Source organism: Sabethes cyaneus, chromosome 2 (assembly GCF_943734655.1).
Source record: "Sabethes cyaneus chromosome 2, idSabCyanKW18_F2, whole genome shotgun sequence".
Taxonomy (NCBI): domain Eukaryota; kingdom Metazoa; phylum Arthropoda; class Insecta; order Diptera; family Culicidae; genus Sabethes; species Sabethes cyaneus.
The window spans coordinates 147,744,357-147,761,398 of NC_071354.1; the positions used below are offsets into that span (position 1 = coordinate 147,744,357).

At 38.8% G+C, this 17,042-nt stretch overlaps 1 protein-coding gene across 1 annotated transcript in view; it reads left to right on the forward strand.

Moving 5' to 3' along the window:
* LOC128735087 (uncharacterized) overlaps positions 1–14,387 on the forward strand; it is a 203,967-nt gene extending 189,580 nt beyond the window's left edge. Inside the window, exons 9-10 of the mRNA XM_053829572.1 lie at positions 2,332–2,559; positions 14,283–14,387. Of these exons, the coding sequence (XP_053685547.1) occupies positions 2,332–2,559; positions 14,283–14,387 (333 nt within the window). The remainder of the gene's footprint in view (positions 1–2,331; positions 2,560–14,282) is intronic.
* Positions 14,388–17,042: the final 2,655 nt, after the last annotated feature.

The following is a 17,042-nucleotide window of genomic DNA, read 5'->3' on the forward strand; positions in this document are numbered from 1 at the left end:
CAGAATCAGATATAACAGCGAAAATGTGGGAATCAGAATACAGAGAAACCAGGGAGGTCAGAAATAAGAGAAAACAGAGAAAACAAGGAACTGAGAAAACATAAAAACAGCAAAATCAGAAAACAGTGAAAACAGAGAAGTTGGAAAACAGAGGAATCAAAAATCAGAGCAGTCAAAAAACGAAGAAATCAGTAAACAGAGAAAACAGGGAAGTCAGAAAACAGAGAAAACTGTGAAATCAGAAAACAGAGATAACAAGGAAATCAGAAAACAGAGAAATCAGAGAAGTCAGAAAACAGGGAAGTCAGATAACAGAGAAAACAGAGAAATCAGAAATCAGAGATAACGGACAAATCAGAAAAGAGAGAAAAAAGAGAAATCAGGAAACAGAGAAAACAGGAAAGTCATAAAACAGAGAAATCAGAAAACAGAGAAAACAGAGATATCAGAAAATAAAGAAAACAGGAAAGTCAGAAATTGGCTAAAACAGAGAATTTAGAAAACAGGGAAGTCAGAAAACAAAGAAAACTGAGAAATCAGAAAACAGAGAAAACAGGGAAGTCAGAAAACAGAGAAAACAATCAGGAATCAGAAATCAAAGATAACGGAGATATCAGAAAACAGAGAAGAAAGAGAAATCAGAAAACAGAGAAAACACGAATGTCAGAAAACTGTCCTGTACTCTAACAGTCAGCTGCGAAGTCTGTCGATAAAGAAGGGTCAAGTCTTGGAAAGACATTTAAGCCCAAGGCTTTCCCAGAATTTGTCCGACAGAATAGGAAAACTTCCAGCTGGAGTTATTTGGAAATATTGGTAACCTGGCAATTCTTTTCGTGCGCCTTCCAACTTCAAACCTAGGGGGCTCGTGCCCCAGTGTAGCCCATCCTAGACACGCCAGTGGTTTTCGTTTTATGCTTAGCGATATCAGATGGCTGGTGATAAGTCTGTATTGTGTTGCATAATAATCCTGCCTGAAAAGATTGTTCCTAGTAGCAACAAACCCTTCCAGTGACCACCAGCGTAGGCCATTCCACAACAGAAACTTTCCACAATTCCTGAAACATTGCAAAGTTCGGAATGCGGCGTGGTCGTCATTGTTGGCCGCTCCTCCGTTCGTCATCGTCGTCATTGATATGAAAACGATAAACATGCACCCCACCGGTGGACGTCGTCGGTATTTCTCCCGGAAGAAAAACAGTGAGAGATAAGTCCGATGATAAAAATATTTTATTCATTCGAAATAATTTTCCTAAAAGGTTTCCCTTCTCCTACTGGTCAACGTCTCGCCGTGCCAGACCGTTGAAACGGGGCCGCCAATAGAAAGTGTCCAAGCGCTGAAGAACGACTCTACGGCCGTCGTAGTCTATTAAGGGTAGGAAGTAAAATTCTTTTCCACCTACAGCCATAGGATTCCCTCCCATTTGCACTACTATTCATAGCTTTTGTCTGCCGGTGCCGGACTCCGATGAATGGTAAGGATTAGGATTTTCCTATAGACACTAGCCCATGTCTCGTGCTGACCGTTACTAGCATGGTTTCTCCCGAACCGCCACCATATCGAGGCTTCGATCTTTTCTGCTTGTAGCACCAGCTGTTGGGTATATTCCTAGCAAGTCTTTGATTTCCCGCAGGGTTTCCGGCTTCGGATTTTTACTGTATTCCGGTTTGCTACAGCAAATGGCGTGATGGGTACTTTTAATTTACCGTTGAATGTGGTGTGAAATTCCACAGGGTTGCAATCCATAACATGGATGCCTCGTTGGTACTTTGATCGTAAAATATATCGAGTATGTGAAGTGAATTATTGTTTTAACTGTCAAGCACCGGTAATTACATAAAACGAAGAAAACAGTTTTTCAACTTCCACTACATTCGATCAGTTTACAACCATCGAAAAACATGCGGACTAACATTTTACGACTCCCCATGCGTTAACCAATAACCTGCTACAATCCATTGCAATGCGGGAGTGCTGGTACCTACTATCTTATTTGTTAATCTAATAAATCTATCACTATCCTTCGTCCGTGCGGCCAGCAGAAAAGGCTTGGCGTTTACATTCTCTGCACTTACGGCACGCCAGGAAATAAAACCCAGTCAATCAAAGCAGAAGTCGGTTGTAAGGTGTGTTCATTTCCCCCATGCCTAAGTTGTTCCTCTGTGAACTTTCCCAAGCCCAACCAATCAGGAAGGAATAAATTTGATAGCCTTAGCACATAAATCTCCCCTGCTGGCTGCTACCGCTGCTCGAAGGGGCAGAAAATATGTTTCTAAATTCATTTCAGTGGTACTAAATTTCATGTCCTTGTGCTTCCCACTTTTCACCCGCAGGAGTCGGACATCGGCTGCAGTACCATCGGAAGCCTCGGTATGGCAGGTGCATCGTCCAGTGAAGATATCCACTCGCAAAACGGTGATTTAAAAGTCAACGGACATTTGACCGCAGCAAACTGCAACGGTACCGGCAGTACGGTGACGCTGTCCCCGATGCCGGTGACCGGCGGAGGAGCAGGCGATTCACAGCCAGCGCGTGCCTGCATCATGACTGCCCTCAGCATAGTAAGTATTCTACGTTTAAATAAGGTGAAGAGCGGTTCGTAATTTTATATAATGTAGAACTTTGCTTATTTCTTAAGCCCGTACGGCATTGAAAATTGATCGCCATTTACCTAAGGGTGAAAAATGAATTGTGTTTCACAAAAACATCTACAAAGTGCCCGTTATCACAAACTATAAACACCAAATTGCAAAAGTAATTAAAAAATCAATTTTTATTTAGATTTTGACAGTAAAATATTTGCATATTTCATATATCTTTTTACTTTCTTGATAACTAAAAGCAGACATTTAGTGACATTCGACTGGGTGGTCCTCAGAGAAAACGATGATAAAGAAGAGAAATAAGATAAAGATTTAACATTTTCCCGACATTTCGACACTTTGTTTCAAATATTTTTTAGGGACAATCGTTTTCACAACCTTTCCCTTTGAGTCCCTTGAACAAGATACCATCATAAAAGAACAGTTAGAAAAGCCAAAGCTCCATGTTGCTGCCTTGGGGAACTCCATTTTTATTGGAATTCCAACTCGAACATCTATCCATCATAATCAGTTTTATTCATTATGACAATTGGATGGGTCAGAAGGAAAGGGGTGTAAGTGACAAAAAGTAAATTTCGAGAAAATCAGATCCAAAGTTAACATCGCCTAGAAAATTCGTTAGATTATATAATAGAAAACTAATGACGCACTATGGTTGTGTTAGCTTTACTTTATTAAATTCTACTGAAATCTTGGAAAATTACTTTGATTTTCGGGATTTATAAGATAGTTTTGAAAATGTGATATGCACTTACACCCCTTTCCTTCTCAGTTATGCACTTGTACCCCTTTCATTCCAAGCGATTATAGGGAATTACTACTTGGAGTGAAAAGGGTGCAAATCTTGGAATCATATTACTATCGTCTTCATTGAAAGGTAGGTTAGCGGGCAGGCAGCAGTAGTTCAGGATTTTCTCGCTACGTGGCGCTAGTGCAGATGTAATATTCTTGTACAGACTGTATCTTACGCTACTGACTATTTAGAAAGTTGCAATCTTCGGGAAGGTTGTTCAAATGACTGTCGTCTCGGAAATGATACTGAAAATAGTTCAGAATATTCTCAACGTGCAGCGCTAGTGTATATGCGAACTCGTTTTATTTGCTATAGCTTATAATTCATGTAACCTAAGGTATTACTTTCTTAGGCAAAGTTGTTTGAGTAATAGCAGCCTTGCAGATGGTATAGAAAATAGTGCAGAATTGCCTCACTACATGGCGCTACCGTATATGTAATATTACAGTATACGCTGTAACTTACGCTACTAATTACCTAGAAAGTAGTGGTCTTCGAGAAGTTTATACAAGTGATTGTCACCTTGAAGGTATGGTAGAATATGGTAGGAAAAATAGTTCAGAATTTTGTCATCGGCGGGGCTAGCGTGTATGCGTATACGTTATATATCATGATATGAGTAACTAAAGATATTACTTTCTTCGGGAAAACGGTTTTAGTAATAGCAGCCTTGCTGATAGTAGGAAAATAGTACAGAAGTGACTCACTACGTGGCGACAGCGTACATGTAATGTACATGTGTGGGCTACTCATAGCTCATGATCTTAGTAATCTAAGAAATCGCTTTTTTTCGGAAATGAAAACATCGTTAGACATCGATTTTCCTAGAATTCTAATTGGATGTATTCCCTGATTTGCCTGATTAAAAAAATCTCATTGTTTGTTTCTCGCTTCCCCCCCATCTCCTTCAGTGGCCTGACATCTTAAAATCAAAATCTTCATAAAATATTTGCCTAACTTCAGAACGGCTGAACCTAAGAAATAAGTTTATATGACGTAATTTGTTCAATTATTCTCGGTTATAGTGGTAGCCTGCTTAGAGCACTCTAAATTGTTCAATTTGTTATGCGAAGAATTTGATCTTTTTTTAATTTTACAAAAATAAGTAAAATTTGGAAATTTTTGAAAAATTGTCAGAATAAAAAAAATCCGATAGAGTGCCTATTAGTAGCTCTTCGCCAGATTTTGTTTTAACTGTTGTGTTTTAACTTTTCATTAATAAAGATGAGACGAATCTGAGGGGATATTTTTTGAGATAAATCACGTTTTATGCTTTTTATTTTGATTTTTTCTTTCAGCTTGTATCGTTTTTTTTTTCGACAATACACTTAATTTTTTCAATTTTGTCACTTACACCCCTTTCCTTCTCATCCCCTCTATTTTATTACCAAGAACCAATTTATTACTGTTCATGTCTGATACGTTTTTGTCAAATCCTCTTACTTTCTTTTGCTTTTATCTCTGGAAATACTAGATTTAAAAATACTATTTTATCATGTTTTCAAAGGAAATTGTTCATGGAATCCGAATAAATCCCATGAAAAGAAAATTTATGCAGTTTTTGGAAAAAAATGTGCGTAAATAACTAATTTAGTTAAGTTAGTCAGAATTAAGTCAGCAGCTATTAATACCAGCTTCGACGTCAATTATCGTCTGTTTGACATTTGGTGCTAAAGCAGGGTCAGTGCAATAAGGTAATAGTCATTGCAAGTGAGCGTCGATATCCGTAATATAATCTAAGTAGAAATAGAACTTAAAAAGAACATGCTATGCAATTGGAATAATTCTGTAGACCAAATTGAGACCGTAATTTGAAAAAAAAAGAAATAGAACTTAAAAAGAACACGCTATAAGGCTTAGATAACTTAAAGATAAAGCTTAGAGATTAGATGCTAATCAATGCAACTTTGCAGAAATAGAACTTAAAAGATCATACTATATCGAAGTACCGATCTAAGGGCATGAATCCCGTAAAAATATTGACAACATCAGTAACAATCATCACATTCGGTATGTACACTTTGATGTCTCGTCAGTAAAATGGTGCACCGTGACACTAATTCGTCCGTAATTATTTATGAAGAATTGCCAAAATCAATAGCAGAAAGAATAAATCAGTTCGAAACGTCTGAAAATCACTATAGAAATAGTTCAGAAAAAATCAGAGGGGTTGTGTACAAGACACGACCGCATATATAGGTGACGCAGGACTTCGTAAGTCTCTTTGTAGTGATAGTGGCATGTATTCATGCTTGTAATCATTCGATTCTTCATGTATACATGCTATATGCAACATATATGCATGCTACATGCGTTGTATGTAACATTTATCAAAGTAGTAACATTGCATACATTCAATTCTCAAAAAATTGTGCATTTGAAAACAATTTAACAAAATCAAGAACACAAACTGTTGCTTTCCTGCTACCTTACTGAAATTAAAGATTGTTTTTATTATCCATGGTTTCCCACGTTGAAGGGATTTTACCAATTCAATCCTATTTTATCAACAGCACATCTTTCCACTACACTTCTAATGAAACGGCATGCATGCGTATTCATACAGAGTCGTAAAATAACCGATTACTACAGCTGTAGCACATTTTTCCAACACAGATATCAAGTTCGCCGAGGTTTAATCGTCTCGCATCGCAGTAAAGAATTTGCGATCTGTTGGGACAACGAACTTGTGTCATTTTCTCTGGCACACTTCCTTAAAACAGACATCAAATTGGATTAGGTTTAATCGCGTTCGTAAGAAATCTGTTGGCACGAGGGGGCTTTGTTACTCTCTCTGGCGTACTTCCCAAGCAAGGACATCAAAATGGTCTAGGTTGAACCGCGGTGATAAGAAATCTTGTTGAAACGAGGAAACTGTCACTTGTTTTGGCTTACTTCCCAAGCACAGATATCAAATTGGTATAAGTTTAGATCATCGTAAAGAATCTTCCAACCAATCACGAAGCGAGAATTCTGTTAAAACATAGGTTCATTATTTTCAATTTTTCAATAGTTCAACGTCAAGAATCCATGCTTTTCTTCATTTGGGTCGATTCTTAGAAGATTTTCCGATCGATTGGTGTAAGAATATTAAAAATCGATAGGAAAAACGCTGAGCTATTAGCGCCCAAAATCTTTCATTTTTCGTGACGCTCGCATTTTTCGATTTTTTGGAATGACACCCTATCACAAAACTTGCCGTAAGACGTAGTCCTACGTCAAAAAAGTGTGTTATATGCGAATTAAAACCGGAAAATTTCGAGTCTTTATGTGGATCCACATAAGATGCTTGAAATGTCATTTTCAATTACCTACGTTTTCACACAAGACTTCAATTTTAAATGCATCCTTTTAGAATATCAATGCTAACAATTCGTTAGGGCAATCTGTACTTTCAGGACATCGAATTGCTTTAGGCTGTTGGGAGGAGACTGTTGGGATTTTTTTCTTAATTAGAGTTAGTTGGTGTTGTAGGTGTACAATATTCGTCATGGAACTGGGAAGAAGTGATTGGTTGATCTATTAATTCCTGAGATTCCTTAAATTTATTAATTTTGTCCTATTAGTCAATTTACAAAAACAACCAGAGGGGTTGCGTACAAGGCACGAAAAGGTCTAGGTTTAATCGCGGTCGTAATAAGTTTTATTGAGACTGTCGCTGTTTCTGGCGTACTTCCCGAGCAAAGACATTAAATTGGTTTAGGTTCAATCCTCGCGAAGAATCTTCGGCCTGTAGGGACGGGAAGATTTGGTCATTTTTTTATTTGACGTAGGACTACGTCTTACGGCAAGGTTTGGAATAGGGTGTTATTCCAAAAAATTAAAAGTGCGAGCGTCACGAAAATACGAAAATTCTTGAACGCTAATAGCTCTACCAATTATAAATGGATTTTCATGATTTAGATACTGATCGACTCATAAAAGATGAGCAATTATGTGAATTCTATTATAACATTCTTTTTTTATTACTAATTGGTCAAAATTAACGAAAAGTTTCAAGAACAAATATCCCCATACATTTTCTTTGTGATCGCCTTGCTCCACAGCACAGGCAGGGACGACAGTTGAATACACCATCTGTATCTATTTAGTGGGATTTGGATTACTTTATCACCGCTATTCTGTATTTCGAACGACTTGGTATTTCGAACGAAATTTCCGCCAGCAAAATCAAATGGGCAAAACATCTCGTTCGAAGCAAGTCGAACAAAATAAAGATTCATTCGAAATACAGAATAAGGGTGTATGTTTAGTCAAAAAAGCAACAAAGATTCGACCAACAGGTCAAAGCGAAGATTCTTCACGACGTTCAAACTTACACTAAATTAATATCTGTGCTTGGTAAGTATGCCAGAGAGAATGATATAGTCCTCTTGTCCGAACAAGTCTACTTAGGACCGCGTAGAGATGTCCGTTAATCGTTCGATTAATTCAACTAATCGAATAACACAAGGAATATTCGAACAATTTTTAATCGAATACTGCCAGCACGAGTAGTTGAATTAATCGAATAGTTCAATGAGTACAAATAATCCCCGAATAAAACACGTTAATCGGTCATAATCGTTCGATTAATCGAATTAATCAAAGAAATATTCGAATAATTTTAATCGAACACTACCAGCATGAACAGTTGAATTAATCGATTAGTGCAGGCAACGCTCTCCGATTAATCGGTAATCGAATAATTGAAAATTTCGGACATCACTAGGACCGCGACAAATCTAGTCCAGTATGATGTCCTGAAAGTACACAGTTTAGTTAAAGTATAAAACCACGCCTTTCTTTCAGCCCAGTTCTTCTTTAAACATTGAATCTAGTTCAAATTGATGTCCCGAAGGTAAAACGTCATAGAAAAGTGAGCTGTATTCCTTTCCATCTGCCTTATTGTATCCACATTCGCGACTACGAAGTTACTGATATTTGTATTTGTTTGGTTTTTGCGTGAGAAAAAAACTGAAGGAAGTATTTTTGCTTTTGTTTTCAAGTTTTGACACTTCGTCATGGGTTTTCGTGCATGTGAAGTAGCGCGGCAATTCTCAAAGCGAGGAAAATCAGCGACTCTTTTATCCGAGAATAATTTTGAATGTTTCATTTGCTGCTTTGCGTCAGTTAGTTGCCTGCAATTCTTTACTATTCGATAAAGAGAATCTCTCATTATTACTTAGGTCCTTTTGAAAAGTTACGCGAGAACTGCTTCCATCTGTCGACTCGTTTGTGATTAGATCGCCTCTCTCCTTCCTACACATGTCAGGTTTAGGTGTATAGCTTTACGAGTTTGGTTCACCTTCTCGTAAAACTTAGATCTTCTGGCGCTTTTTCCTCCTCAGGACCGTGGTCGACTCATTCCAAGCACGTCGATACTTGGCCAAATTTTCTCTCATAAATATATTTAGATAGTTTTCCAAGATCTTTTGAAGTAGGACTACTTCTTTGATTTCTATATTGGGGTGCACTTTAGAAAAACGAAAAGGGAACATGTAACGAAAAGTGGTTATGGTTTGCACGCTTATAACTCAGTCACCCGTCAACAGATTCTAGAGATATTGGTATCAATCGATTGGAAATTTTTCAAAAAATCCATAACAATACAATAGATTCCATGTTTCCCAAACAGACGTTTAATAATTGAGAAAATATTAGACTATATTCATTATTTCATTATTTTCATGTTTTTGCCTTCCCACGCCAATGCTTCCCTAGCACAGATGACAGAAATATATACGAGATGAGCTATGGGTTTTGATTGTATTTAATTTACGCTCTATAGAATCCGCTCGAAAATTGTTGAGCTTCAGTGGGTGTTGCTTGCTCAGAATAAGGCATCGAAGACATTCAAATTCACCAAGCAAGACGCCAACAATCCGAAGAAGCCACCGACTCGCTCGCCAGCGAACGATATGGTTTTTGCTGCTATCAATACCCAGTAAAATCAATGGATCCTCGCTGCAAGCCGTTAGAAGTAAATCGCCGCTAGCCACAATTGTGACGTTCCAAGGTTGGACACATTTGTGAAAAAGGTTTTGAAATTAGCTGTCGAAAAGCTGGTCCAAACAAAAAGAACAGGCGCTTCCGATTCGTTCAAGGTTGATAAAACGGACGAAAACAATTTATCTTTGGTAACTGCTGCAAAGGCGGCTCCGATTAAAGCTGTACTACTGGAGTAAATATGCGGGTGCCCCGAACAAAAATCTACTAAGCCAATGAAAACCGTAGCAAAGGCACCGAAAGCCCCAGTCAAAGGAAATCGTTCCAGCGGAGAAGGTGCCCGAAAAAAACTGTTGCCTAGATGTAAATTTCCTTGATTTGCATTACTAATATCTGGTAGAAAACAATCAGTTCTTTTAATAACTACTGAATAAAAAGTATACGAAGCAGTTAAATTGATTTTTCTCACATTTTAAAGTGATGTTGGCAGTTTAGTATGAGCGTTCGAAGTATGAGCCCGTCAGAAATTACATGTTTAAACTGTATTAAGACAAACACAACTGTGAGTGCACGTCTGCCATGCTCGTTGCCGTGCCATCCCTGTGTTCAAACAATGTACGGAGTACGGTTTCATTGTACCGCCTTTCTTTCGTGTCTATGATTCTCTGCCCTACGTTGATCCGCCTTTGTTACAACTTGCTGCCATTTGCTCTGGTATATAATCAGAAGTAAGTCGGCGAACGGCATCATTTTTGCATTGGCATTGGTACGGTGCAGAAGCAGAACCGACAGCAGAGAGTTGCGATTTCCCTCACTGGACTCGGCAAACTGGTAAAACGCAGCGCAGCGGCAGCAGCAGTAGCGGATCATTGTTTGGTGTAGAGTGCGCTGAACGCGTTGGTACCGGAGCATCGATCTATTATCAGCTATATTAGAATATTTGGTTGCGGGAGCGGAAGAGCTTGAATCAATGGAAAATGCTCTGACCGGTAACCATTGTCACCATTGCCCTGGGAGGTGTTGTTTCAAACATTCAAGCCATTCTGCTGGCCGGATTTTCAACCACATAATTTACCACAACACGTCCTTTTTAGGACGAACGAATTTGTTTATGAAGAGATGAAAATTTTCTGCATACTAAATTTCTTTACTTAAATTTCCAAATGTCGCTGATTCTTTAAATCATGAAGAATTTCTTCTGATTTGATCTATAAAACGATAAATATGTGGTGACTCACCATGCGGTCTTCTAACTCATGACGTTGCTTTAATCTTATTTTTGCCTTCCCACGCCAATGCTTCCCTAACACGGATGACAGAAATATATAGGAGAAGAGCTGTGGATTAAATTCCCTTTGAATCAAAGTTTGATTGTATTTAATTTACGCTCTATAGAATCCGCTCGAAAATCGTTGAGCTTCAGCTGTTGCTACTTCCCCGGAATAAGGCAACGAAGACATCCAAATTCACTAAGCGAGACGCCAATAAACCGAAGAGTCAACGGATGACGGATCTTCGTTGCATGCTGGTCCAAACAAAGAACTGGCGCTTCCGGTTCGTTCGCCTACCAAACTTGCTAGCGAGAAGCAAGATTACTAAGTCAATAAAGACCATAGCAAAGGCTTCGAAAACTCCAAAGCCAAAAGAAGTTCTAACGGAGAATGCGGTCCGAAAAAAGCTGCTGCCAAGCAGTAAATTTCTTCGATTTGTATTATTAACAGCTGCTAGAAAACAATCAGTTCTTTTAAGAACTACTGAATAAGTATATGAAGCAGTTGAATTGATTTTGCGAACGGCATCATTTTCGCGTTGTTTGGGTTACAAATAATAATGAGAGTTACGACTTTATCTCCCTGTCCGGATCCGGACGCGGCAAAGGTGGTAAAACTCGCCAGCAGCCGATTATTGTTTGGTGTGGAGTGGAAATTACGCCGACCGTGTTGGATTCGAAACGTCGATCTATTATTGTCAATTGCAAGGAAAATTGTCCAATCAATAAGTGCGCAATCGCTCAAAAAGTACTATTTTAGCTTAAATCGTTTCGGTCTCTTCGGCGCACTTATTGCTTAGAAGATAACGAAAAAGAGCGCCGAAGATCGAAACGATTTAATGCAAAATAGCACTTTATGAGCGATATCGCACTTTGGATGGTACAATTTTACTTGCAATTGGCAATAAGCTGCTATAATAGAATTTTTAATATGCTAGAAAACCCAAAGTTTGGTCGCGGAAGCAAAGGGTTTAAATTGGTGGGAATAGTGATGTCCGAAATTTTCAATTATTCGATTACCGATTAATCGGTGAGCCTTGTCTGCACTAATCGATTAATTCAACTATTCGTGCTAGAGAGCTTTCTGACAGCTCAAGCACCCACACTAGCGAACACGAAATACGCGTGTATATACATGATGTTTACCTCATTTCGGGGAACAGCTGATGCTGGAGGAACAAACCGAAAAATAGCGATTACTAGTTGTGTTTCTCCGTTTGCCACACTGCAGAGCACATATTTCGGTCAAATTTTTCATCCTGTTCCAAATTCATGCACATATTTTGAAAATTTGCTGGTATTTAAGCCAGCGGAAGACGAAACTCATTCTGTACCTTGGTGACAAAGGAATGCATCTCTTTTGTTTACTGTTGTTGTTTGCCTCCTTTTCAAGCACCAATACACACATAACTGGAAAGGTCTAGTGGTCTTCGATTAGAAATATTCGCATATTTCTTTGCATAATTCGATTAATCGAACGATTATGAACGATTACCGAGCATTATTCGGGGATTATACGTACTGATTGAACTATTCGATTAATTCAACTACTCGTGCTGGCATTATTCGATTAAAAATTATTCGAATATTCCTTTGTTATTCGATTAGTTGAATTAATCGAACGATTAACGGACATCACTAAGCCCATCTGAAGGACGAAAGTTGACAATGGACACTACGAGTCAGAAATTTGAGAATTAGAGATTAATGAACGGACCTTTTCAGGTCCGCCGTATAAATTAGCTGAAGAGTTGAAATTATGAATTTCTCACATGTAAGAACACAATTCTTTAATGCGCAACTTGAGCATCTATATATGAAATTCATACAAAAATCACCGGCTTTAGCATTGGGAGACGAATTGCGCTACATTCGTAGTCCTACTTCAAGCCTGCGCCCGTGCCACTAGGCATGGACCCTTATACTTTTTTGTTCTCTATCGCTTGTTGGCATTGCCCATCGGTTTTGTCTCGTGGTACAAACCGTCGATAGGTTGAGGTTGAGTACTGCTACTAGGTAATGGTCTGAGTTGATATCCGCACCCCGTAGGGAGCGTACGTTGACGGATGATCATGTGGACTTCCCACAGCTCGCATTGCTTCTTCAAAGCGGGCCTAATATCTGTGCATTAGAGGGTCACTTCTAGTCGCAAAGTGATCACTTCCACCGTGTCATCCATGGCTCTCTCTGTTTCCGCTTTGTAACAGGAGCTGCTAGCATTCGAGTCCCTTTTTAACTCGAGGATCATCTCTCCATTGCGAACGCGCTTGGTTTTCTGTACAATTTGCACCTAGCTCCTTGAGTTTTAGCGTAATCTGCATGGCACGCAAAACAGTTGACTTGAACTAAGAGCGCTCCGCCTTTATTTCCCCCCTTAATGAACCTTCGTTTTACAGGCATGTTCTTTATGTGCTTCTCTTTGTTTCCGTTATCGACGACTGAATTTATCCAACGATGATTGCCTCTCACCTTGGTTCTTCCCTGCCGGCACTGCGTTTCGCCGATACCGCTGTTGACAATGCTGCGTCTTGGTTTCCAAAAGTTATTCTCATCTCTCCATGACGAGCTTTTCTAGTATTCCTCGACCAATCCTAGGTCTTCTTGGATCTTAACAACGAGCAACTTCATGTCTTTATGTACGTTATGTCGTTTGTCGACATAATCGTGCAACTCTTCAACCAGCTTCTTCGCGAAGTCCACTCACGGTAGATTTAGTACCGTTGACCACATATCTTACAGTTGCAGTTGCTACTGCGGTTGCTGTTACTGTAGTTCTTCCTCGTCCTTCTGCTCGACACTGACGATCACGGTAGATGTCGACCTCTTGCGAATGCGTCTGCATCTTCGTTTCCCGAATTAGGCATGCAGCCATCTTCGTTCTTATTTTTTTTTCTAGTTTGTTGTTCTGTTCTCCGTTTTTATCCATATCAATTGGGTCCCCCCTCCAGGCCGCTATGGTAGATGGTATGTCCATCCTGGAATTTACGCCATTGAGCCCTTCCAGCACACTTGCAGCGGGGCTACTACGTCGAAGATGCGGGTCTTCAATTCGTCGGAAAGCACTCGAGTGTTCCTTGAAGGTTGAGAAATCGGCAGTTCCACGTACCAAGTTTGCAATCCATAATCCGTTTTCGTTGCGTTGGTGTATTTTGATTGTACGAGAAGTTTATTTATACGCATCATTTTGTATTATTATGGTGAGCGTGAATCCACCTATTAGTGTGATACAAACTTTAATTTTCTTAAATACGTTCAAAATTTTTTTCTTCAAAATGGTTGCCGAACACGTACAAAAGTAAACAACTTTGCTGAATATAGTAAATAGGCCGTATGTATAAAAGAGTTAGAGCAAATGCTCCCATACGATTTAAACGGGAAAAGCAAAGCAAACTGTTTTATTCATACGGCCTAATGTCTATCTCTTGCTGGTTGCGAAATATATTGATTTTTTTAAAAAGAGCACTTAAAAATCAATTCTGTCTAATAACTTTGCACATGATATTTTCATTGCTTTTAAATGTTCTACAAAGTTATTCAGTACGTTAAAATACATATTTTTTCTAAAAGCTGTTTCCAGCCAAGATTCGTATTAAAATAGTTATAAAATATTTTCTCAAAAAGTAGCACCCCAAAAGTAAAAGACCCCAGAATTTCAATCCGAACATACCTTTCTACCGTTTTCTTCCACAGGACACCAAGTCGAACCCGGAGGCCTCCGTCGCGCTGAAGATGGTAACATCCACCCTAGGCATTTCGCTGGCAAATGGAAACCCGATGACAGCAGCAACGCAGTAAGTTCGAACATCCCTAGGTGCCATGCGGTTGCTCTTTTACGCTAGTCAAACGGATGAAATGACTTACCTTTTTTTGCATGTAACAAAGGGAGCATTTCAACCTGGTAGGAGCTTCAAATTTTGTAGTTACAATCGAAAAGTTATATGTTTCTGTTCATCCTATATGTATATTCTCCTAGTTTATAAGTTGAAAATGGAAAAAAATTGTACAAGATTGAAGATAAAGCATACAACACATCAACCGTTCTTCTAATAAGTAACAAAAAGTATTTGCTACTGCACTGCACCGGGAACGATAGTAAAAAGCACAATCAAGGTATATATCAAGTGCGATTTTAAATCGCTTTTCCGGTGATTTTGCAAAGGTATTTCAAAATTACGAAAAAAATTAAGAGCTTAACAGTCGATTTCGTTACTTGTAGTGCATTTGTGGAAAAGGCGTTAAAATGTTCTGTTAATATTGTGACGATAGATGAAAAATTAAGAGACAGTTATGTAGTTAGGAAACAATTAATAATCCAAGTAAAATTTTCGTTGTTACTAGATAAACGACCAAAATTAAGACAAGTACATAAAAACAGGACGTTGGTGAGGAAGTAAATTAATGTACATATCAGAGCAGCACAAGCACATGGAACACTAAACGGAAAGAGTTAAAACCTGTGTATCCTATAGAATAAGTTTATTTCAAACTACTGAGAAAGGATATTGTGTAAATAGTCATCGTAATCCAATCACACGAAAGAGGGTGAATCCCGAATTTAATCAAAATCGAATTGAATGTCTATCTAGTAGTCAGCAAGTTACGTTTCACTTTATAGGACCTCTAATCATACCTACATATGTCTACCAATATGTTACACGCGACGGACGTTTTGACAGCCGACAATGAATATCAATTTCCAGCTTTCTAGCTCAACATTGGACACGTTCGTGTGTCGATCCGTTCCTAGACCGCGCGCTAATTGATTCTGATTACCGATATTCAGCCTGACACACGGAAGCGAAAACACGCACTTACTTTAATGCAGCTGTAGATTGTTCAATTAGGACTCCATGACAGGTGTCATTGTGCTGACCAACCACGACTATAAGTTATCTGTAGTTGTAGTGCTTTTTCTTATGCTACTGCAAGTCTTTAGTGTTCTGCCTACCCGCCAGCCTATTTTCCGCGCCTCCAGGGGTTGATAAATCTAGTGCTTCCACCAAGCTGCGATTCGATGAAAAATTGATTGCCCACAGCTCAATCGGGACAGGTTGTCATTCAACCACCTGCTCGCTAATTGAAAGGGAAAAGTCAAACTAACCAAATTAGAGTTTCATTAATTTTGATGAGTTCCGTACGTTGGTATTGACTTTTCTGACACCTGACTGAATGCGCCCGCGGTGGAGAGTCGCTCTCCCGCTACGCAGTTCGTCCCCTCGAAAATGTGTATTTTGTTTGTCAACTCGTGAAACTACGGCACGTCCAGGGGAAGTTAGCCAACCGATTTGATGATAAAATCTACATATTTATTGTGTCAATGTACATTATCATGTTTATCCGCTTCAGTCCGGAAAGTTTACGACACAAGGTGCGAGTCGTCGGTACTCAATTATTATCCCTGGACGTCGAACCTGAATAACCACGTGTAAAAATACTTATTGCAGCATGGAAATGCATACAGGTAATAAATGGGAAAATCCGGTGATAATGAAGTGGTCTCGGATGGGAGAATTTCTATATTTCAAATTTGGGAAATTTCTCAGTTATTAAGGGTAACAGCAGCAAATTTTATTCAAATCAAATGCTTAAGAAATTTTATAATGCGTTATGGCCAAAAAGACTTCCATTCTTCATATTTTTGTTTAAACTGAGGTTTTTTTCATAAACGGCTTTAATAAAACAATGGAGACGAATGGTGTTTTTAACTCACGGAAATGAACATTATTTTATTAACATTTGTGTACTAGAATAAAAGATCACTCCATCAGCATTCATTATTTCCATTAGACATGTTTAACGTTCTTCCATATACATAGGTTCAAACTATTATATAAATCGCCACTTTAGTATCCGTTATCTGTGCATAACATGCTAGCTGACCATACATCTATGATAAAAAATATAAATTAAAATACTGAAAACCAAAATGGACAGTCTGATTTGCTTTTACAAACCACCTAAGGGTGCAAATTTTACGCAATTTAGAAAAAAAAATCCAGCACCGATAGCACAGTTTCGGTCAGTCCTGCAAGGTGAAGTACATACCTGTATTACCAGTATGAGTACGTCTGCAGCTGCCACTAAATTCACTTTTACAACCTCCCCACAACCAAGCGCACCCACATCCATAGCTTAACTATATCTTAACAATAATATGTCAAAGAGAAATGAATTAATTATTATCCACACCATTGCACCAGCGAAACTATTATGATTACGATTGAATTAATTGAAATGTATAATTTAAGTATTTTTATCGCACGTTCCTTACTAGAAGAAGCGAGTGCTTACAACAGAGAGTGTGTGTGTGTGTGTTGCTTGCCATTAACCGATGTCACCGCACCGTCGCGCCTCCTGCCGGCCGGTCGGTATCGGTGGGATCGATGTACCGTACACTGACATACGTAGCTGATTTTAACGGACAAGAAGTAGTGTAAAAAGCGCTTTCCT